General features: G+C 33.8%; 1 protein-coding gene across 1 annotated transcript; it reads left to right on the forward strand.

Moving 5' to 3' along the window:
- The first annotated feature begins 929 nt into the window (after positions 1–929).
- LOC145094116 (voltage-dependent chloride channel 1, chloroplastic-like) lies at positions 930–3,220 on the forward strand. The gene is made up of 4 exons (XM_079032397.1): positions 930–1,701; positions 1,822–1,989; positions 2,065–2,271; positions 2,714–3,220. Exons 1-4 carry the CDS (start codon positions 1,027–1,029, stop codon positions 2,918–2,920), a joined length of 1,257 nt encoding a protein of 418 aa, XP_078888523.1. The 5' UTR covers positions 930–1,026; the 3' UTR covers positions 2,921–3,220.
- Positions 3,221–25,681: the final 22,461 nt, after the last annotated feature.

Raw genomic sequence — 25,681 nt, forward strand, 5'->3', positions numbered from 1 at the left:
TATATGCCAAGTCATCATATGCCTAGGAAATTAATTCATTCCTTATAGGCTAACATGTTGCTCATTTCCTCCTTTGATGTTATAAAACCATATATGACATAACATGTGAGGTGACAACTTTTAGGTGTGATAGCATGCATTATCATATTGTTCACATCCACTAGTCTTAATGTATTCAACGACACATCTTCATTTTTTTTCTCATTAAACTCTTCATAAAACCTCATTAAAGATGACCTTATATTATTTTATTGCGTTGATAAAAGTAAAATGATTTTTTTTGTTCGAATTTATGACGAGTATTACATAATAAAATTTATGATTGAAAATCAAAATAAATAGTTTGAATTAAATATAAAGTACAAATAAACATAATAATCTCGCAAACTGTAAAATGTTAATAAATATAAATATAATTTTATAGATATTGAATTAATTTAGGGGGTGTTTGGCTTAGCTTTTGTGGGGCAAAAGTTCTTTTTGTAAAAGGACTTTTTGTAAAAGAACTTTTTTACAAAAGTTATTGTTTAAAATGTGTATGGATTAGCTTTTGAAGAGAAAAAGTCAAAAATTAAAGTGTTTAGTTTAATTTTTACATGTAAAATGACAAAAAAGGACATGTTTAGGGTAGATGAGGGGTATATTGGTAATTTAATATTTTTAGCTGGTGAAAAGTTGGGAAAAGTCAGGTAATCGTGACTTTTCAAAAAGACTCAAATTACTCTATGAGAAAAGTCATTTACAAAAGTTTTTTTTCCTTTTGCCAAACATCTTTTGGGACTTTTTCTAAAAAATAAAGTCAAAAATCATTTAAAAAGCTAAGCCAAACACCCTCTTAATTTCTTATAATCGTGTAATTTTGGTTTCCCGTATTTTGTTTTAATAAATCAATAAATTATTAGAAAAAGAATATCCACCTAACTGCTGTTAACCACCCTCCACTCCACTTCTCTCAAACTCCCCTGCAAAGTCCAAACATGTCCTCGATCTTTCCATTCCCCCAAATCCTAACCCTAATTTCGATCCATGACTACTCCCAAATCTCAGTTTCAAACGCTTTCATCTCCATCATTGTCATCATCGTCATCATCGCTTTCTTCATCAAGGTTTACCCCTCCAAAACCCTTAAAATTCCCATCAAAACCCTTCAAAACCCTCTGTTCACAAACCTCCAATCCTCGTCCTCCAGAAAAACCGATAACCTTCATCTCAATTCTCCGAGCGATTCCCGATTGGGCTGATGGCATCAAAGAGAGGCGTATGAAACAGAGTAAACCGCTTTACAAACACGACGACTGGGTTCGACACAGAAGCTCTCTAAGGCATATTAGGCATTTGCTTTCCAGTTTCAGTTCTCGCGTTATATTGTCGTTGGTGCCGCCGGTAATCGCGTTTACGTCGGTAGCGGCAGTTGTAGCGAGTTACAACACGGCGGTTCTCTGGCATCTGTTGCCGGAGATTTTTCCGGTCCTTAGAGCTTCTTCTTTGCCGTACCAATTGACTGCACCGGCGTTGGCGCTTTTGTTAGTTTTCAGAACAGAAGCTTCGTATTCGAGGTTTGAAGAAGGGAGGAAGGCTTGGAGTAAGGTGATCTCTGGGACAAATGACTTCGCTAGGCAAGTAATTGTTAGCGTGGAGAAGGATTCCTCTTTGAAGACGGCACTTTTGCAGTATATTATGGCGTTTCCAGTTGCTCTTAAGGTTGGTAATTCTGCCTCAGTGCTTTCTTTACTTCAAAATTTCTATGAAATTGCAGCAGATTCTCCTTTGGAATGTAGCAACCTCCAAAGTCCAAACTACATTATAAATCTTTGAATGCAGTGCCATTTGATTTACGAATCTGATATAGGAAGAGACCTTCATGGCTTGCTTGATGATGAAGATCTAGCAATAGTTGTGAGTTCAAATCATCGCCCACACTGCATCATTCAGTTCATCTCTCAAAGCATGCGGCTACTGGATTTGGAGGAACCAAAGCGGACTCTATTGGTATTTTTCTATCTGAAAGTTTATAGATATGATCTCAAAGTCAAACTGTAAAGTTTTGTGCTTTAAAACTTGCAGGAATCGAAAGTTTCTTGTTTCCATGAAGGTATTGGGGTTTGTGAACAAATCATGGGTATACCTATTCCTCTTTCATATACCCGTTTGACCTCAAGATTTCTTGTGTTATGGCATCTTACGCTTCCCATCATACTTTGGGATGATTGTAACTGGATTGTGGTTCCTGCTACATTTGTCAGTGCAGCTTCTTTATTCTGCATTGAAGAGGTCCCTCTCCCTCTCTCTCACTCTCTCTGTAACTGGACTGTGTGTGTGTGTGTGTGGCTATGGAGGCCAATGTCCTGTTCTTTCTTTCATCTAAGTATTATGATGCTTAAAAGATACTGGAGAATAAGGGCAAATTTGTAAAAGTTAGGACCGTAAAATGTGGCCAAATGATGCTTGAAGAATGGTGAAATGACCATAATGCCCTTAAATTCTGTCATGTTTTTCTATTTGCCTAAATCAAAGTTTTGCAATAGTTTTATGGCTTTCATTGATATTAATCCGAACATGTCCCTATTTTCCACTTTTCATTATACAGTTTCATGTACTTATTAAAGTTATGAACAGAAATCAAGCTGATGTATTAAATATCCGAAAATTTGTATAATTCCCTTTGACCTCAAAAGTCTAACATTACATTTATTTATTTTTAAAAATTTTGCAGGTGGGAGTTCTGATTGAAGAGCCCTTCCAGATGCTTGCTCTAGATGAGCTCTGCAATCGAGTTTGCAACCATGTACAGGAGGCAATGAAAAGTGAGAAAAAGATTAAAGAAACTCTTTTACTGAAAAAAGATGCTAATTCATCCAACAACTCTTCACTAAATGGCCACCACCCAATTCAACCAAATACTTCTTCCTCGAGAAAATAAGACAGACAGACTTGTATTGTGTTTGACATGCGTTGGACTGAGACTGAGACTGAGACTGTGTTTCTGTATTCGGTAGGCCATGAAAATAACGCTAGAAAGCTTTACAGTCTTGTCATGTCCTGTGTAACAAATGCAACTTTGAAGGTGGGATACATTTTCAATTTTTTTTTTCTACATGGAGAAGGTTGAAAATGAAATGAGGTATAAATGAACACCACTCTAAATTGTATTAAGGCCTTTTGTAGTTGTATATATACTCGGTATTTTTGTCAATGAAATCATGAAGGTTGTTAACTTTTAGGGTGTGTTTGTTTTGTGGATTCTCATGGAATGTGAAGGAATTGGAATAGAATGGGCATGATATTCCTTTGATAATGCTTTTGATTGGCAAACTTGATGGATTTGGATTCCGTCGAAATTCTATTGGAATCCATGTTCAAGGGATCTAAATTTCATTCCCTCTATTTATGAAAAAGACAAATTTATCTTTTTATATCTTATATATTGAACTCATACAAAAATCATCGTCTCTATGATGGGAATCTATTGATTTGAGGATGATTAATTTTCTTGTTAAATTAGTGTTTTTCATGGATGATTAATTGCTTAGTTTGCTAAGAGTTAGGTGGATAAATTTTCAATTTTTAGTTTCTAATTTCATCTAGGGTTTTAACAGACGATTGAAAATTTCTTCCTATTCTAGCTCTATTCTTGAAGATCTTTAAAGACTAAATGCAAGTAATTGAATCGTACTTTCATAGATTTATTTATAGTAACATCATACTTCAAAATTTTACCCAATTATAACCATATCATCTAAATAAAGAGCAATTTTCACTGATATAATTGGATAGATCTTGCAACATATAATTTCATAATAAGTAGATTTTCAAATACAATGTCTTAATAAGAAAAAATAATCGATGATGTAATAAAGAGAAATAAAAATAGGATGCTATAACATAAATAAACAAAAATACATTGCTATTTCTTTCATTTTAGTCCTTCCTATAACTACAGTGGTTGTTTTAAAAGCTAAAGCAAAGTATCCATGGTTACAAATGTTGATCATTCATTTTTATTTTACACAACCTACTTTTCACCTCCAATTACATTTTTACCCATGCACCTAAAATTAGGTAACACATAAGTTATCAACATCGACTTGTTTCCTAACTTTTAACAGATGGAAGAACATCAATTGATTCAGAAGATAGGGCTAATAATAAGATATTAGTTGAAAAGGATCCAATTCACATTGAAAAAAATAGAAAAGATCAAAAAGAAGATTTCTGATAATTCCTCAATGATGCCCTTAAAGCGAATGAAAGATTGTATGTCTAGAATCGACAATTTACAGCTCTTCAAGCAAGATGTTATCCACCCTGCATTTACAAGAAAACAAACAACATAAGGAGACAATTTTATGCAACTATGATGAGATTTTTATTGTTGTACTTTTAGTAGATAGCTCTTAGTCGTATGGTGGATAATCTAGTGTAAACTGCATTTTTTAAAACAAGAAATGGAGTTGTAAAATGTTTATTGTGGTTTATCTTTCCAATGTTAGGTGTGGGACCAATTGGTGAAGGCGTTAAAAAATGTGCTAGTAGTAAAGATGTAAAATAAGAGTTTAGATACTAAAATGGTTGCATATAAAAATGTGAAATTAGGGACATTGTGATTTATTTTCTAATAATTATGTCATTATGTGTGCTATTGATGGAGAGCATTTATGTCTTTTGTATGGATGAGTGATATGCAATGAGTTTCCCACCTTATTTCATATTTTTGGGTAATTTGGCTTATTGTTCTTAGTAGGGTTTTACTACAAAATAATCATTTTTAATATTTATTACAAATGGGTCCGGTTCTGGTGATAACTCTTTTTTTTTTTTTGTGAGAACTTGTAAGGATACCTTAAAAAAATTTTAAAAAATACAAATCATAAAATCAAGCATAATACTATATCAAGAGAAAAAAAATTTGGAATTTTTCTTTTCGATCATTAAAAGTTGAATCATGGACAATAAAAATGATCCGTGTTTTAGTTTTAGTGATCCAATTTTTTTTTCCCAATATACTACTATGCTTAATTTTATGATTTGTATTTTTTTTTTAAATGTGCTCACCGAAAAAATAGTCATCACCTGATTTTATCTCTATTACAAATACCTATTTATTTTGGAAATTGAGTTACTAATATAACGTTACAGTTACGAAAAAAGTAGAGCCATTTATTACAAATACCTACTTATTTGGGAAATTCTTTTATAGATTTTTTTTCGTGAAATGGATCATCATAAAGTAAATTTTCACGGATCATCATAAAGTAAATTTTCGCTAACAATATGAAGGTGTAAGTTATATATATATATATATATATATATATATATATATATATATATATATATATATATATATATATATATATATATATATATATATATATATATATATATATATGGTTAGATTATTTTGTTTTCACTATCTATTGTGTGCATGTATAATTGATTCTGGACCAATCATTTTAGTTATTTTAAGAAAGTAATTAATGCATATTATATGTTGAAGATATAATGGATATTAATTACATCTTCAGCATTTAATATGCATTAATTACTTTATTAAAATAACTAAAATGATTGGTCAAGAATTAATCATATATGTACACAATAGATAGTGAAAACATTTGAGCCTAACTCTCTCTCTCTCTTTCTCTCTCTCTCTCTCTCTCTCTCTATATATATATATATATATATATATATATATATATATATATATATATATATATATATATATATATATATATATTAGAGATGAGATTTTTTTTATGTAAATACTAAACGTTTCAATCTTAATTTATTATTTGTCACTTGTAACGATTTATAAAATATAAAAATTCTATGGTGTGGAATTTTCAATCCTACTTTATTATACCATCCGTTATACCCATCACTAATCATTATAGTGGTGAGATTCACATCATCATCACTAACTACCACTAAACATATGGGATACCCATCACTGCCACATCATTTCATCTCATTTTTTTTAATTAAATTTAATTGAAAAATACATACAAAATCCAAATACAATAAAAACATATTTTTTTAAACTAGTTTTTTATTCAACTAAAAAAATTGCATAATTTAGAAAAAACATTACATAATTTTGATAGAACATTACAATATTTAAAAAAAAACTAAAATAAAAGAGAAAAAACATTAAAATGCAAGCACAAAAACAACTTAAACTAATTTCTAAACCCCATTTTTTAATTATTCCACCCTGGGGTTTTCTTAAGCTTTTGTCAAGCTTTGAGGTGTTTAAACGATATGCGGTTTATTTCTTCATGATACTGATGCATGGCCACAACAACTGGATTGTCTTCGTGTGCGTTGTTTATAACATAGTTATAAAGTCCGTCGAACTCGCGACATATTGTGCTCATAAAACGAAACTTACTACATATTGCATCTAGATTAAGACTGTGGTAACTCATTAAATCATGGAAAACGTTTCCTACCTTTGACCAAAAATCCCTGGAAGTTCAACTATTTGGGTCTTCCGTAACCGTCACCCATGACAATGCTAACTTTTCTTCTTCCTCTTCCGACCAACTCTGCATTTTTAGGAGTCAAGGTTTTTTAAGGTAAATAAAGATAGAGAGAAAATATATGAAAGAGAATGGTTTGAGTGTATATGTTTTTTAATTGATGTGTGTGTACACATATCTTCCCTAATAAATAAAGAATTTTTTGCCATATGTCATCTTCTCCTTCATTTGGACACATGTCATTTTCTAGAATTTTTGAATTTTATATTTTCCACTTGTTATTTTATTGTATTTTTCATTTTATTAAATTAAAATTCCACATTTAATATGTAAGGTAATATATATGTAAGATATTTATTAGAAATGGTTTATATATGTAATGTATTCAATACATTAAAGCCTTATTAATTTTAATAATTCAAAAAAAATTCTACTTTTCTTATAAATTCAAACTTTTCAAATTGTTAAAATTTCATATCTAATTTTTTTAAAATAAACCAATGTTTTAAAAACCGGTTTGAATCGGCTGGTCGAACCGGTTGGACCGGAAACCGGGAGAGGGAGCGGTTCAACTATCACCGAGTTTACATTGATTTCTGAACCGGATTGAACCGGCCGGTTTTTAGAAAAAACCGGTTGAACCGGTTAAACCGAATAAAAACATATGAAAAAAAAACCATTTACATAATAAACTTTGGTGATTTTTTTTCAAATCTATTTAGTTTTCTCTAAATAAAAACATATGGTAAATATTATAAATTCATTTGATGTGTTTGTATTCATCAAAAACAATATTTGGTTTCGGTATTATATTTTATTTTCTTTTTGACGTATATGGATTTATGTAAAACACTAAAACTTATGGTTATGTGTTATTTTAATGTATTTGTATTCATCTACAACTTATTTTTATGTATATTTTTAATGTTTGAACTTGTAAACATCAAATTCATAATTTCTATATGTATGTATGTGTAGGAAAATAAAAAAAAAAAAAACATGAAAAATATAGAAACCGGTTCACCCGACAGTCAAACCAGTTGAACCGGGAACCGGTCACCATACCGGTTCAAATAAAAAACCGGTTTTTAAAACATTGAAATAAACCCATGTAATACATGGGTCTTACACCTAGTATATAATGTTTTAGATTTAAAAAAAAGTTTAAAAAATTTACCGTTGAACGGTCAAGAAATGAAATCGATACATGATTGGGCATTTGCTTCATCGTCGGCAACACAAAACAACACGACCATGCAGGACCACGAATGGCCGGGATGGTGTGCATGAAATTTTTTCATGGCCACGTAGACCACAAAGGTCTTCGTAGGGGTGGCAAATCGGGTCATCGTGTCGTGTTTCGGTCTGACACGACAAAGTTTTTTGTAACACGAACACGACATGACACGATGTCGTGTTTTTTTTAACTAACACGAAAATAAACCAATAAAAAAAACTAAAAACACGACAGGACACGATAAAGATAACATAATATAACAATTAGTTTATTTAATTAATATTTAATCATACCTAACACGAAAAACACGACAAATAAATGTTAAATCATGTCAATGTCGTGTCGAATTTTGAACACGACACGACATGACATCGTGTTTTTTACACTTGACACGAACACAAATTCAAATTTCAATTTCATCACAATTTTGTTTCGTGTCGTGTATTTTTATCATGTCGTATCAACAATTGTCACCCCTAGGTCTTTATGATCTGTATACGCGATGACCTTATTTGGTAACATCAGATACCTTAGTGTAAGTTAACAAATATACTACTGCTCTTTAAATTCCAATATTCTAAAATAATTTGGAATTAAGATAATAACACTATTCAAAAAAAGGACAAATTTAGTCAATTTTCATAACCATTTTCAGAATAGCCAAAAAAATTCACATATTCTTCCAAATAACTATTAATTTTGTATTGAACCGTGACATAATACATTTATTCACTGAGAAATTCAATATTCTATGGTTCCCACCAAAAAAATTTATTATATTTTTAAGGGGAATTTCATAAAATAAATCCTTAAAGTTTGGCTCTATTAACGCAAAAGTCATATCTAATTTATTTATTTTTGCAATTAAGTCCAAAAAAACCAGTAAACATTTGCAAAATAACCTTTCTTCCTAGTTAATGCCGGTTTTCAAAGCGTTTTTGAAAATTTTAAAGACTTTTTTTAAAAAATAAACAATGACTTTTTTTTGTTGATAGAGTTAAAGTTTAAGGATTTCTCTGAAAAATTTTCTTTTTATATATACTAAATTAATTTCAAGAAAACTCATATTTATTTTTTAAAAAACTCAAAATAAAGATATCATTTATATTATTTTCACTAAAAAAACTCATTTTTATTTATTAAAAAAACACAATCATTATAACTTATATATCATTTTTGGGTTTTTTTTTGGTAAATAGTATTAAAGACACTAAGTTTACATCAAAATTATAATTTGACACTGTACTTTATTTGTCTTAAATTTAACTCTTTGATTTCCAATTTGTTATAATTCTGACCACTTGATCGGTTATCTGCTGATGTGGCATGATGACGTGATATACTGACGTGTCAAAATTGAATTTTTCTCACAAAAGATACTAACTTTTCATTTTCTTTAAACACTCATTTATTTATTTATTTATTTATTTCAATTTTGATACTCTATTTATTTGTTTTCCAAATTGAAATTTTTTTCCAATTTTGTTCAATGTTGACTATTTTCTTTCTGAATCCGTATAAATATTTTTTAATACCTTTTTTCATTTGAAAACCAGATTTTTATATAAATACAAGGTTATTTATTTATTTATTATCATTATTATTTTTACATTCAAATTATAATGATATGTATAAATATGTATTAGTTATATAAAAAATATATTTTATATTAAATATGCAACTTAAAAATGAGTTTGGAGGTTTAGAAATGTGTAGTTAATCAAAGTCCAAAGGTGAGATGCGATATAAATATATACCTAATAGAATTATTTAATTATAAATAAAAATATGTGTAAAATCTACGACAAAAATAAATAAATAATATTTCATAAGTGATAATTGATAAAATTATGTTATTCTTATTCGAAGCTTATGGTTAGTTTGGTTCTCATGATATAATTAATAAATATTTATACATAACATTGCTTTGAATGTAAAACAAAATGTATTTATATAAAAATATTGTCACACCCCCAAACCAGAACGGCAGAAACATTCGGGGGCGGAGGACGTCATGTACAGTATCATAACAATTGAATAGTAAAGAAAGTACACACAACCATCATATACATAATTGAAAAGTTTACATGATTGTAGTATTACATGTTTGCAAAAGTCAATTACAATATGATGTCCAAAAGATTAAACTAATGCCTGAGCGTAAGTCTTCAAAAGTAGTTGCTAACCTGTATTACTGAATCCCTGAGAAATACAAGTAGATTTGAAAGAGTAGATCAACATTTAAGTTGGTGAGTTCATACGTATTTAGTGTCAATGTTTGCATAAACTTTGAATGAAATTGTTTATAGATGTTTGAAAACTCGTAGAAAATCCCATATTTCCTACTAGTATAAAAGTAGTCTTCTACCAAGACCCGACTGTTTTGAATGTTTGCTTCTAGAAATCCAATATTTTTCCATAAGTGTGTGGTAGTTTAAAAGTTCCAAAATTGTAATTTAATAGTGTTTTTCATGCCTAGAATAGTAGATTTATGTATGTATAAAATCACTAAGGCATTTGATAACCCCGTAAATCAATGTGTTTTTAATACTCCATATGAGTTTTATAACCATGCTATTGACCCAGACTGCCTGTAACAACGTTCTTCAGGTGTTGGAATGTTATGACGTTTGTCACCCTAGACCTGCCGGTCTAACTATAGCTAACAGTTTAGGTGCAGGATTGTCAATCCCATATAGGTCTATACACAAGTATCACGCTCTCCCTACAAGAGATAATAGTATATAATACATGACTTTAACTGCATACTTGAAAGTACGTGAAGTTGAATGTCTCACAAAACTTAGTATCAAATAGATTTACGTATGAAAAGTCCATTTGTTCTTGTATATGAAAGTTTTTCCTTAATATAGTACTTATAGTATGTAAAATCTCATGAATATCTAGTAAACTATACCTATTATAGTTTTTCCAAATGTGTGATTCGTTTGTATGATAAACCCTAGTGTAGTGTCGACTTTGTATGTAAAGTATAACATTTGTAATAACATTATTGAACACTTATACTCAAAATATAAATAAAGTGTTTGATATTTATATAACAACATGTTTCATTCCAAAAGGACAAAGTGTTATCGTGATATGTTGTATGAGAACGTTTTCGTATGATAGTTATAAATCACATATAATTTATTATATAACAAAAAGGATAGCAAAAGATTGATGTTTTTCACACGAGGATAACCGTGTGTGTACTTGTATCCCCCTCCCCTTAAAAGTGTATAAAAGCATTTACAAAACATTTGAAAACGTAGTTATAGGGGTATGAATTCACTTGATAGATTGAAGAAGGTGGGACGAAAACCGAGCAAAACTTCGACTTGAGAAAGTTGATTTATTGGGATTCTCGGGAGTGTAAAACCTTCCTTTGGAACTTGGATGTGACCATCTATCATGGTGTGTAAAACCCATCAGTCATGGTCCCACGTCGTGACCATCAGTCATGGTCCCACGCCGGAACCCTTTGAGCTCTATTTATAGCCCAATTTTTGGGCCCTACGTCGTGGCAAAAGGGTTGTCCACGTCGTGGAGTCGATCCTATCCCCTTCCATGGATGAGACGTCTGCTGCCAAGCCTGAAAACCCATCAGTCATGGTCCCACGTCATGACCATCTGTGATGGGTTTTGAGCATTCTAACACTTCCTAAGTGTATATGCAACCCTAATAACCTTTGATCTATGTTTGTCTAATTATCATGCAAAGTTGATTTCCAAGGCTATGATCCTATCTAGCATACATGGGGAACAATTTTAACTTGAATAAAAGATAGAACTACATACCTTGTTGTTGATTTTGATCCTTGAAACCTTGTAAGCCTAGCACCCCAAGTGTGATGCCTCAAATGCTTCACACAACACCAAATGCTATGGAGTAAACTTGGAGAGAAAGTATAACACTCTAAAAATCGGCTCTAGCCCTCAAGTATGCATGTGTAACCGATTTTGGGAGAAACATGAACTTTATATAGTGTTGACACATTTAGGGTTACACCATGTAAACCTTAATGTGTCATGACTCTTCATTTCCATGACCCATGGGTTTGTAACTCCCATGGAGCCTCCATGGAGCATCCAATGGGTTCAACCCAACTTGATTATCCATGGAGCCTCTTAGCCCACTATATAAGTTATGGATGATTTACATAATCAACCCATATATTTAATTAGTTATCTTTTGATCACTTAATTAATTCTAAAATTAATTCTTGATCAAACTAATTAAATAATATTATTAATATATTAGAACTTATAATATATTAATAAACCACAAGTGTTATTTCTCTCATTTAGTCTATCCAATTGCATGGTGTCATGCAACCAAATGGACCATGCCGGGTCGGGTCAAGTACATACCAGAAATAGTTATGGACTTAGACACCTTATCCAACAGTTTCCCACTTGGATAAGTCTAATAACTATAACTACAAGTATGGCTTCAGGAACCGATCGACAATCGTAGCTCTTTTCAAGGTTTCTCGGAACTGAGAAGATGATGGTATGCCATTTCAGATAAGGGATCATATAATCCTCTGTTCTTAGATATCAGCCGGACAAATACATGGAACAATGTATTACTTATTGTCCAATAGTTTGTTTCCCGATTTCCGATTTGTTTGACATAGAACTTAATTGAACACATCAACTTAGTTCTGACCGGGCCCAGTACATAGGTCAAAACAAAATCATCGAGGGGCCCAGATATCAGCTTCTAATCCAAGAAGGAACAGATAAACTTCGACTCATATGCTTGTTCTACTATTTGTTAGATTACACACAAACGCGCGTTTTATAACATCGAGTTACCAATGCGGTTTCGCACGTTCAATGCATAACTAACTCATAGTTAACAGGTCATATCTCTAGGTTTGAAGACTTGTATGATATTACTGTCTCGCGATCACTAGAGATAAAATTCCATGAAGTGATACCAGCGAGCGTGGGTTGAATCCAATACTCATAACTTATGAGCACTCATGAGTGTTGAGGCCATGTCCAACAACTTAGACCACTACAACCAACTCATGACAGTCTTACTTCATATCTACTTCCAACATATGACTGACTGTGGATAATTTGAATAATATGTAAAACAACATAAATATTCTGAAAGTCAAAACATGCAAAAGAAATAATAGTAAACGATTGACAAGAGATAGCAACACTTTACTCATAAATAAACACAACTTTTATTCATCATCAAATGTCAATTACATTTTACAAATTTCAAAATTATCTAACTACTAAGACTAATATCATCCTTCGGCCCTATGCTCCTAGCATGCTGGAGATGCTTAACGCTACCCAGTCCCTTCGTGAGGGGATTTGCCGGGTTCTCATCCGATGATACCCTCTTTTCCATGAGAAGTCCTTCTTCTATACGATGTCTGATGAAATGATATTTTCTGTCAGTGTGTCTGGATCTCCCGTGATCCCTTGGTTCCTTGGCTAAGGAAACAACACATTCACTATCACAGAAAATCTCTATAGGCTTCGATATAGCTGAAACAAATCCAAGGTCTCCGATGAAGTTCTTTAGCCACATAACCTCTTTTGCCGCCTCTCTTGCCGCTATATACTCTGATCCGCAAGTTGAATCAGCCACTGTCTTCTGCTTGGAACTCTTCCAAGAGATTGCTCCTCCGTTTAAGGTAAAGACCCGACCTGACTGAGAGCAGAAATTATCCCTATCAGTCTGGAAGCTAGCATCACTATACCCTACGACTCTCAAGTCATCACTCCCACCGAGGGTAAGGACCCAGTCCTTAGTCCTCCGCAGGTACTTGAGAATGTTCTTTACCGCTGTCTAGTGAGCCTTACCAGGATTCCCCTGATACCTGCTAACCATGCTTAAAGCAAAGGCTACATTAGGACGAGTACAGATCATACATACATGATCGAGCCTACTGCCGAAGCATAAGGTACCCGAATCATTTCTGCTATCTCATCCTCAGTACTCGGGCTCTAAGTCTTACTCAGTCTAGTGTTACTCTGAATGTGTAACTCTCCTTTCTTGGAATCTTGCATGCTGAATCTCTTCAACACCTTATCCAAGTATGTACTCTGACTAAGTCCAATTAGTCTTTTACTCCGGTTTCTCAAAATCCTTATTCCTAGAATATAGGCAGCTTCTCCTAGGTCCTTTATAGCAAAACACTTCCCAAGCCATGACTTAACTTCCTGCATAGTTGGGATGTCATTTCCTATGAGTAGTATGCCATCCACATATAGTACCAAAAAGGTAACTATACTCCCACTAGCCTTGACATATACACAAGATTCATCTTCACTCCTAGAGAAGCCAAACTCTTTGACTTTCTCATCAAAGCAAAGATTCCATCTGCGAGGTACTTGCTTTAATCCATGGATGGATTTCTCAAGCTTACACACTCTATTAGGGTACTCTGTGCTGACAAAACCCTCTGGCTGATTCATGTAAACATCCTCAGCCAACTTTCCATTAAGGAAAGCGGTTTTGACATCCATTTGCCATATTTCATAGTCATGAAATGCAGCTATGGCTAACAATACCCTAATAGACTTAATCTTGGCTACTGGTGAAAAGGTCTCATCATAATCAACTCCTGGAGTTTGAGAAAAGCCCTTTGCAACCAGTTGTGCCTTATAAGTGTGTACATTACCATCCATGTCGGTCTTCTTCTTGAAGATCCATTTGCACCCAACTGTCTTATGACCTGACACATTGTCAACCAAGTCCCAGACCTGATTCTCATACATGGATTGTATCTCGCTATCCATTGCCTCTTTCCATTTAGCAGACTCAGGGCCTGCCATGGCTTCCGCATAGCTGTTAGGTTCATCCAGGCCTACTAGTGTCTCATCACTAATAAGTTTCTCACCTTCCACAGTAATATGGAAACCATAGTAATGCTCAGGTACATTCCTGACCCTTGTGGAATGCCTCAGAGGTACAACTGGAGGTATAATTGGATCAACATGAGGTTCCTCCTCAAGTTGACTGCTAGGGTTTGAGGTTCCTTCACCACTTGACTCTTGAAGTTCTTCAAGTTCAATTAGCCTCCCACTGTCTCCTTGGCTTATGAACTCTCTCTCTCTCTCTCTCTCAAGACAGCCCTCCTTGCTACAAAGACCACATTCTCACTAGGTCTGTAGAAGAGGTAACCAAAGGATTTTTGTGGGTAGCCGATGAAAATACACCTCTCGCTTCGAGGTTCGAGCTTGTCATGAGTCTCACGTCTCACAAAAGCCTCGCAACCCCAAACCTTGATGTGAGCTAGACTAGGAACTTTTCCAGTCCACATCTCGTGAGGTGTTATGGCAACCTTCTTTGTAGGGACCAGATTAAGGATATGGGTGGCAGTCTCTAAGGCATACCCCCAAAATGAGATTGGTAGCGTAGCTCGACTCATCATGGAACGAACCATGTCCAACAAGGTTCGATTACGCCTATCAGCTACACCATTCAACTATGGTGTCATGGGAGGTGTCAATTGTGAGACAATCCCACATTCCCTTAGATAGTCGAGGAACTCAGTACTAAGATACTCACCACCACGATCGGATCGAAGCATCTTAATGTTCCTGCCCAATTGATTCTCGACTTCCTGTTTAAATTCCTTAAACTTTTCAAAAGTCTCTGACTTATGCTTGATTAAGTAGACATACCCATATCTACTGTAATCATCAGTAAAAGTCAAATAATAACGATTAGCATCCCTTGTGGCATGTTTGAAGGGCCCACACACATCCGTGTGTACAAGATCCAACAAACCTTCACCCCTCTCACACGAACCTATGAAGGGTGACTTTGTCATTTTTCCAAGTAAGCATGATTGGCAACTTGTTGGATTAGTGTATAAGTGCATAACTATTTTGGTATGTACTTGACCCGATGGTGCATGGTCCTTTTGGGTTGCCTTCACCAAAGCAACTTGATAGGATGAATTATGGAGAGAAAGGATTAAATCTGATTTATTAATATATTATGAGAATAATATATTAAAGGAGAAATCATATTGTTTAATTAATATTAGTCAATAATTAATTGGTAATTAATTTTGTGACTAAAAGAGATTAATTAAACATAAGGGACTGGAATTGTAATTATAAGATAATTGCAATTTGGGCTATGGATTGCCTTATATTAAGGAGTGGACGAATTCTATGGGGAAACCCATTAGAAATCGTCCAAGGCCTTAAGGAAAGGAGTCCATGGGTTGCTTAGGGCTTAAGCATCCAAATTAGGGTTTCCTTGTTAGATAACCCTAATAGCCTCACTATATATAGAACCCTTAAGGCTCAAAAACGTGGGGAACTTCTCTTCTAGGGTTAGTACACGTTTTGGGCAGCCTCCATCCTCTCTCCTCTTCATCCTCTTTCTCTTGGTGTTTGTGAACCATTAGAGGAGTGACATTTGTGACTCTAAGCTTTCTAAAGTCAATACAAGAAGGATTTGGGATTGTTATTGCTACATAACAATCAATGTAATATCTTAAACCCATTCTTATGTTAATATGATTACTTGTATGCTAGAATTAGGGTTTATAGTCTTGGATAACTTGCATGTACAATAGAGAAACCTAGATCCAAGCATTAGGGTTTGTATGAGCACATAGGATGTTCTTATGACCAAAATCCATCAGTGGTATTAGAGCCTATATTGGTTTCTATTGTATTGATGCCTTGTATGTTGAAAAAAATTTGATTTTGTGGTTCTGCATGATGGACTCGGCGAGTCCCACTGTGGACTCGGCGAGTCCATGGGGGTACTCGGCGAGTTCTAGCGTCAGATGGAGCTATTTTCGGGATTTCTTGCTGTTTATCTTTGAGATACTTGCCTTTATCATATTAGATCAATATAAATCCGATTTTATGATATATATGAGTATATTCTTGATCTAATTGAAGATATTTATCAATTAATAAAATATTTATTTCCTTATGTGATAATTGATTAATTATTTTGATTAAATTGGTAAATTGTTTTGCAAGAAATCATTAAATAAATCAAATATGGATAATTATGTGATTAAATGTTAATTTATATTATTTGTTATTTGATCCTTGTGTTATGAAATGTTTCATATTTTCCCCTTTAGGTTTTATAGTTTAAATTTGAACTCAATAGTTTAGTTTTGAAGTTTAAATAGTTGAAACCCTAATGTTTTGAAAAAGGTTTCAAAACTTGCCCTCAAGTTTTGGAATTTAAATTTTGATTAATAGTTTAATTTTGATGCATATTTAAATTCTAAACCCTAATGTTTTGAAATGTTCAAAACTTGTCCTCAAGTTTTGGAATTTAAATTTTGATTAAAAGTTTAATTCTGATGTGTATTTAATTTCTAAACCCTAATGTTTTGAAATGTTTCAAAACTTGTCCTCAAGTTTTGGAATTTAAAAGTTGATTAAAGGTTTAATTTAGGAATGTTAAATTCTAAAACCCTAGTTTTGTTTTGAAAAGTTTAAATCACACCCTTATGGTTTTATTAATTAATTAAGGTGTATAATTAAAAGAGGTTTAATAAATCTATAAAAGTTTTGGTTTACAATTTAATTGAATTAAAGGTATAATAATTAAATTTGACCACCTAGTATTTTAAAAGTGTAAAATATACCCTATACTATATATATAACATTAAAAGTCTAACATTATATATATGTGTAAAAGTCAGTCTTATCGTTAGTAGCCCTATTCACGAAGCTGGTCTATAAGGGGTGTTTAAGGAAATTGCCTATAAAATGGCGATTGAATTGGTATCCACTCTTACCCACCGCACTCTTGACTAGTGGAGGTTCGTTAGCCGAACGGGTAGGATAGGACGAAACCTTCCATTATAAGTATAATGAAGTATAAAAGTAACTAAATGTTTTTCAAATTCCCATCTTAGTTACTTAGGCAAAGTGAATTGATGCAATTCCATGAAATTACACTTTGTGCCCTTGCGAAGACTTTAGTGGAGCGTGTGTGGTTTACCGGCACACTAAATGGGTCTAAGCAAGGGTAGCAAAGGGTGACTCAATGTTTGTCATAGTTCGGTGGAGCGTGTGTGGTTTACTGACACACCGAATAGGTGACTGTAACATGTGAGGGCACCATGTAAGTTTGCATGGTTATTCACACCCGCTTTGTGATCCTCGGCATCCCAGTCACAAACTAGAGGGGCATATCGAGATTTAAACATGCCATTGATATGTTCAATGAATCTCAAAGGATCTAGGAGTTTTCATAGATTTAAAACTTAAATTTCTTTTTCGTTTTACATGGTGGAAATTAATGAATCGTCATTCACTTACCTTCAAATATTATGCAACTAGATTACGACATCCCTTTTCTAGGTTGTAGCATATTGTGTTGGGTCATTTGGGTGAGTTACTAAGGACTCAATCGATCAACTAACTTGAATTCGTTTTTCTCTCGTTTTGTAGATGTCAAAGTTCGACAACTATGGTCTTCCCAAATCCCGTGGAACAAGCACTCCACATGAAGATGATATTCCACGATTCGATCGAGGAACAAGAAATCATGCTTCACTTCCTCCTCCTCCTCCAATTGTTCTCCCTAACCCACAAGATCGAAGAATTGAAAGGTTAAATATCACTAAAGCCCTATTGGAAATGAAACATGAAGATGGTAAATCCGTGTGTGCCCACATTCTAGGAATGAAATCACACATCGATAGGTTGATTATGTTGGGTGTGTCATTCCCCGATAAGTTGGCTGTGAACTGGGTTCTGCAGTCACTTCCTGAATCATATAATGAGTTCAAAAGAAAGTGTTATATGATGGACCATGACGATAACCTCATTGACCTAACTTACATGCTCATTGTTGTTGAATCAGAAATGATTTGGCAAAGCAATGGAGCGTATTTGTTGGGAAAGTCAACCAACCATGCTTCCGAGGACGTTCTAGGAGAACCGACCTGCGTTTGTTGCCAAGAGAAAGGGTGTTGGATAGAAGTCTGCCCTAAGAGCCTGAAGATTCCAGAAGATGGGAGAGTCAAAGAGTATGGTTGTGCTTCAGGTAAAATTCACTATCTGACTCCATTAAGTTCCTATTCGTTGATTCTTAATACATGATGTAATAAGATTGCATTTGAATGTTCTGCAGGATCGGTGAAAAGAAAGGAAGCTTGGTAAGAGAGCAAGAAGAATCTAATCACAAAGAAATGGATCTAGATCGCATGGACTTGAAGATTAGATTTTGAGCTTAGATAGTTATGATAGAGTTGTTAGGAATTTTCTTTTTGAATACATAGTTTTCAGTTGATTTTGCATTGTAAGGACAAATGTTTTCTGCTGCTTTTATAAATAAAATAAATTTTGGTTTGACTTATTTATTTATTTGTTTATTCCCTTGCAATGAAATCGTTATGAAAATTGATGTTTGCATATTTCTACAACAAGTGGATATGATTCTTGTTTATGATGTTTATGGAAAGTCGAGAATTTACCAAATAGGGAGAGTTTCTCATCGCCCAAGTTTCAATTGGACAGAAACTTGGAATCATGCAACTTGGTTGCACGATGAATGAGAAATTTCATATTTGGAAATTAGACTAATTCATTGACAAAGTGCCAAGTGAAGGACTAGGAGATCGAGTACACAAAGTTGCGTGTTGATCAAGTCCACCATATGAATAACAAAAATATTCGTCATGATTTACTAAAGGTTTAGTGAATATGATTATACTTACAAGATTAATTGTAATTCTGAATTGATTGAAAAAGTTTAAATCAATAGTAGAACGAATAAGAAGAATCAAGTAGGCAGAAAGATAAAAGTTTCTCCATTCTAAGAAGAAGGGAGAGTACCTTTTATGCTTTATGATAGGTCTTAATGATTAAGAACCATATCTCAATTGATCCTCTAAGAGAGTCTTAGTACAATTGCATGTCTAAGAAGAGGATTCAAGAATTGAAGAAATGGTTAAATCAAGAAGTCAATCATATTTCGTTCCAAAATAAATCTTAGAGTTAAGATTGTGACATTGAGTGATAAGTATTAAGAAGGTTTATAACATTCATCAAACGCAGAAAGTTGTGATGTCTTGGATAAGACAAAGACCAACTAGGACCAATTTATGAAGTGTTTTGATAAAAACTGCACTAACTCTTGAATATTTGTTTGTCAAGAAATGTTTATTGACAAGAGAATCTTATATGTCAAGGAGTCAGTGGGAGTCTTAATGGTCTTGAAAGGTTTCAAGAACAAATCAAATAAACCTTATCGATCATCACTAGCACATGGGTTGAGGTTTACAACCTATCATGTTGACATTTCTGTGCCATTCCAATAGAGTTAATTATGCATGAGAGTTCTATGAGTTGTCATTTGAACGCATAAAAGGCAGGCACATTGATCAATGGAAAGTACACTGATAGGAAAGGGTGAGCTGCTTAACTACTTGGAAGACATGGTGGGCAGCTGTGTTACCATAAGGCAAGAAGTCAAGATTAAGAAAGTTCGGTCCATATGAGTTTGAATTTGTCGTAAACTTTGGTTTTGACAAATTCACATGGATAGGAACACGTACACCATTAAAATCTAAGTGTCATAAGATTCCCTCCTTCATGAAAATGATTGTGAGGAAATGCTTTCACTATGAAAGATTTTAAAAAGATAGTGATTGTGAAAATTGTATTCTCGAATTCGATTATGGTTACGGTATCCCTTTCCATAATTTGAATTGTGAGGTTTGGCAATTAGTCTGAATTGATTAGACACACATATGAGCTATCTAAGGGAAAGGTGTATAAGCTTAGATAAAGGATTATCAAAGTATTAGGTATTAGAAACAAGAACTTAAGAAATTTAATGAGTATTGTTTTTCTGGAAGTTAAGCTAGTTTCTGAATACATGTCAAAGCTAGTAGGAGCATAAGCGTTATGTTTATAATAATCATCATGATAGTGGGAGCATAAATGTTATGATTGTATGATTATTAAGGCAAGTATTGCAAGTTAGCAATATTAATTATAGAAAACAATAGTCATACCTTGCAAAGTTGTAAGGGTTGAATAGTTGTTTTACTATAATTAAGGGAGAGAATATTATGCTTCATTTCAAATCTAAAGGCTTAGGTTGTGGAATGTTAATAAATTTAGTCAAGGATACATAGTGTATTCTCAAAAATCGATTATGATTACGGCATTCCTCTTCATAGTTCGAATTTTGAGAACATAGCACATAAAATATTGTGGCAGAAGATTGATAAAGTATCAAATCTTTATGTAAGACATTATGCATCGTGTCCCATACGCTTCGGGTATAGGATTGATTGAAAATGCTATAATATTTGACCATTCTAAAATTTTCCAAATGTCTAGCGCATTTAGAGGGAAAAAGGACAAGAATCGGTTTTAACTAAGATAATTAAACAACTATCAAAGGACAATCCAAAGTTCGCCGAGGATTGGTCGCTTGTGAGTAGTTGGAAGTATGATATTGGATGGACCATATTGACATTATTATGAATAGATAAGATTCTATTAAGAATGAGTTGTCATATGGAAAATATGGAAACGTGTCCATATTGGGAATTGAATATTGAAAATCTATGTGTAGATTAGAAACTTTTATGCAAAAGGATGTTCAAAGGAATGTTCTTTGAGTGAGAGACATCATATCTAAGAAATTGTATTGTAACAATCTCCGATAGAGAACTTTGTAATATCGTTGGCAATAGTCTTTTTGACTTTGGTGCAGTGATATTACGAAAGGATCATTACATAAAATGTTAGAATCTAGCATATTCTATAAGTGGCAAGAATTTGATATTCTTTCAGTTATGAAAAAGGATTTGGAGTTGTGAAATGAGTATGATTGGAAATATGTTCAATGTGATCTATTTCACAAAGTAAGAACCATAGGTAAACATTGTGTGCATGCTAGGAGCGTGGGACAAGTGTAATAATTCAAGTAAGAAGTTGATTACCCGAAACGACAAATAATGAGTAATCGATATGGTGATAAATAAAAGGTGTTTTATTTATGCTCAAAGGTTAAGACCATATGGGATTAGTATTATTCTTGTGTTTCACTTTGCATGTTTTGACTTCCTGAATAATTTAATTGGTTAAGAACAGTCAAATTATTCGAACGGGCCACAATCGTTCATATGTTGGAAGTAGGTATGAATGAAGACTGTCATGAATTGGTGTGTGGAATGTCTAAAAGAGTATTAGACATAAGAAAATGTTTGCTGCAACGTTCATGAGTGCTTATGAATATGAATTTGAGCATTGGATTAAACCCACGCTCACTTGGATCACTTCATGGATTGTTATCACGAGTGATTGGTGAGACGATAACATCTTATATTCTTGAAACCGAGATGTGTGAGTTGTATCTTGCAAATTGGTTGCACATTGATAATATGTAAACGCACCAGTAACTTGGTGTCATAAAACATATTGTTGTGTGTGATTCGATGAGTGAGTGCAAGCGAACATTGAATCAAAGTTTATCCGTTCCTTTTATCCAAAGAAGGATAAAAGAGATATCTTTGGGCCCTTCGATGATTTAGTGATGACAAACATAAATGTTCGGCCGGGCTAGGGCTAATTTGATTTGTTCAATTAGTCAGTCGTCATAAATCGGAAGTCGAGAAATAGTACAAAGAGAATGATTTGAAATCATGTCTTATATGATATCTAGAATGGAGGAATATATGATCCCTTATCTAAAGGACACGCGTATCTGATAGGATCAGAGTTGACAGCGGCTTTGGAAAGCTACGATTGCAAATCAGGATCTGAAGTCATACACATAATAGTTATTAGACTTATCCAAGTGGGAGACTGTTGGATTAGTGTCTAAGTCCATAACTATTTTGGTATGTACTTGACCCGATGGTGCATGGTCCTTTTGGGTTGCCTTCACCAAAGCAACTTGATAGGATGAATTATGGATAGAAAGGATTAAATATGATTTATTAATATATTATGAGAATAATATATTAAAGGAGAAATCATATTGTTTAATTAATATTAGTCAATAATTAATTGGTAATTAATTTTGTGACTAAAAAAGATTAATTAAACATAAGGGACTGGAATTGTAATTATAAGATAATTGCAATTTGGGCTATGGATTGCCTTATATTAAGGAGTGGACGAATTCTATGGGGAAACCCATTAGAAATCGTCCAAGGCCTTAAGGAAAGGAGTCCATGGGTTGCTTAGGGCTTAAGCATCCAAATTAGGGTTTCCTTGTTAGATAACCCTATTAGCCTCACTATATATAGAACCCTTAAGGCTCAAAAACGTGGGGAACTTCTCTTCTAGGGTTAGTACATGTTTTGGGCAGCCTCCATCCTCTCTCCTCTTCATCCTCTTTCTCTTGGTGTTTGTGAACCATTAGAGGAGTGACATTTGTGACTCTAAGCTTTCTAAAGTCAATACAAGAAGGATTTGGGATTGTTATTGCTACATAACAATCAAGGTAATATCTTAAACCCATTCTTATGTTAATATGATTACTTGTATGCTAGAATTAGGGTTTATAGTCTTGGATAAATTGCATGTACAATAGAGAAACCTAGATCCAAGCATTAGGGTTTGTATGAGCACATAGGATGTTCTTATGACCAAAATCCATCACAACTATCATCTAACCTTAGGTCAAATGACTCCAAGACTCCATCCTTCTGGAGTTGGCCTATGCGTTTCTTGCTTATATGTCCAAGACGACAATGCCATAATGATGCTTTATCCAAGTTATTACCATTAGTAGAATCAATACACATTACATTATTTCCTAAGTTATCTACAACAGACACAAATTGATACACACCATCACAAGGTAATGCTTTAAAATAAAACACATTATTAAAGAAAGCATTTATTCCACCAATTTCATTATCAAAAGAAAAGGTAAAACCTTGTTTATACAAAGCATGAAAGGAAATAACATTTCTTGCCATTTCTGGCGAATAACAACATTTATTCAAATCTAAAGTAAATCCACTACTAAGAAACAAAGTATAAACTCCAATCTTGGTGACAGGTGAAACTTTCCTATTCCCCATGATTAAGTTTATCTTTCCATGCTCCACATTCTCACTTCTTCTTAGTCCCTGCAATTCAGAACAAATATGAATACCACAACCGGTATCAAGGACCCAAGAGTTAGAATAGAGTGAATTATTAGATGATATAGTGTAAATACCTGCATGGTTGGGTTTTACTTTCCCATCCTTCAAATCTTGCTGGTATTTTGGACAGTTACGCTTCCAGTGCGCCTTTTCGTGGCAGTAGAAGCATTCAGCCTCTTTAGGATCAGAAGAAGGTGTAACGAAACCTTTCTTGGTTCCGCTAGAAGAGGAGCCATCAAGAGTCTTACCCTTGGAACCCTTCGAAGGGTTCTTTCTCTTCTTCCCTCTAACTTTCCCGATTGCCAGGACAGGTGCTCAGTTTGGAGTAGTAGCAGGAGTGGTCACAACCGACTTACCTTTAAGACCTGATTCTGCGGTCTTTAGGAGTCCCTGAAGTTTGCTAAGTGTAACTTCCTCCTTATTCATGTGGTATGTCATGCGGAATTGATCATAACACGAAGGTAAGGAGTGCAAAATAATATCTATTGCTAACTCCTCAGGGAAGTTCACATTCAACTTCATCAAGCGATCCACATACCTTTTCATTTTCTGCATGTGGCTTGCGATGGGTTCGCCATCTTTCATTCGGGTTGTGATCATAGAGGAGATGATTTCATATCGCTCTTGACGAGCACTCTGATGGTAGCGGTCCATAAAATCCTGGTGCATCTCAAAAGGATAGTAGTCCTCATAGGAATTTTGGAGTTCGGCCGTCATGGTGGCCATCATGATGCATGCCACTTTGGTAGCATCTCTTTCATGAACCTCATATTCAGCAAGCTCCTCAGGAGTAGCAGTTGGCTCAGGCACCTTGAGCTCCTTGTCAAGAACATATTCCTTGTTCTCGTAATGAGTGACCATCCTGATGTTTCTGATCTAGTCAGTAAAGTTGGATCCATCGAAGATGACTCTCCCATAAAGGTTCATAAGAGAGAAGGAGCCAGTAGGGTTTGAGCCAGGAGTAGAATTATTGGAAGACATCTGAAGAGAAGAAAGATAAGTTTAGTTTAGATATAGAGATAGTCCTTAATAAAACACCCAAATGTAATATTAAGGCTAGGATCCAATCACAATATATTATAACCTAGAAGAGGGATGCCGTAATCCAAGTTATAACATATTTGAAAGGTAGGTGAATGACGATTCACCAATTTCCACCATGAAAACGAAATATAAATTATTAGGTTTTATTTGGTTTTTTAGAAATTCCTAGATTCTTTGAGATTCATTGAACTTTTCAATGGCATGTTTCAATCTCGAGTGTGCCCTTCATGTTTTGTGACTGGGATACCGAGGATCACAAAACAAGGTGTGAAGTAACCATGCAAATTACTTGGTACCCTTAATGTTTTTCACTTAATCGTTGTGCTGGTAAACCACATGCGCTCCTTCCGACCTCATGCAAAACCTTAAGTCACCCTTTGACTTCCTTGTTAAGTCCAAGTTAGTGTGCCGGTAAACCACACACGCTCCACCAACGACTTAAACAAGGTGCAAAGTGTAATTTCATGGATTAGCACCTTATTCACATTTTTCCTAAAGTAACTAAGATTGAGAATTTATAAAACATTTAGTTACTTTATAATAATCATTATACTTTTAATGAGAATTTTTAATTCATTGTCCTACCTGTTCGGCTAACGACCCTCCACCAGTCAAGCAAGCGGTGGGTGAGAGTGGACACCCATTAAGTTGCCATTTTATAGGCAACAACCTTATACCCACCTTATAGACTAGCTTCGTGAATGAGGCGTACTAGCGATAAGACGACTTTAATCTTATACATATATATATATATATATATATATATATATATATATATATATTATTAACTTATAATATTATAAGTATAAGGGTTGAATTTTATC

Source organism: Lactuca serriola, chromosome 3, assembly GCF_051521515.1.
Source record: "Lactuca serriola cultivar US96UC23 chromosome 3, Lser_US96UC23_V15, whole genome shotgun sequence".
In the NCBI taxonomy this organism is placed as follows: Eukaryota; Viridiplantae; Streptophyta; class Magnoliopsida; order Asterales; family Asteraceae; genus Lactuca; species Lactuca serriola.

What these genes read in the sequence shown, in the direction of transcription:
- LOC145094116 (XM_079032397.1), top strand. Translation starts at nt 1,027, where the DNA reads ATGACTACTCCCAAATCTCAGTTTCAAACGCTTTCATCTCCATCATTG. An exon ending in AACCAAAGCGGACTCTATTG is followed by an intron (nt 1,990 to 2,064) that starts GTATTTTTCTAT and finishes TAAAACTTGCAG; the next exon opens with GAATCGAAAGTTTCTTGTTT. An exon ending in CTTTATTCTGCATTGAAGAG is followed by an intron (nt 2,272 to 2,713) that starts GTCCCTCTCCCT and finishes AAAATTTTGCAG; the next exon opens with GTGGGAGTTCTGATTGAAGA.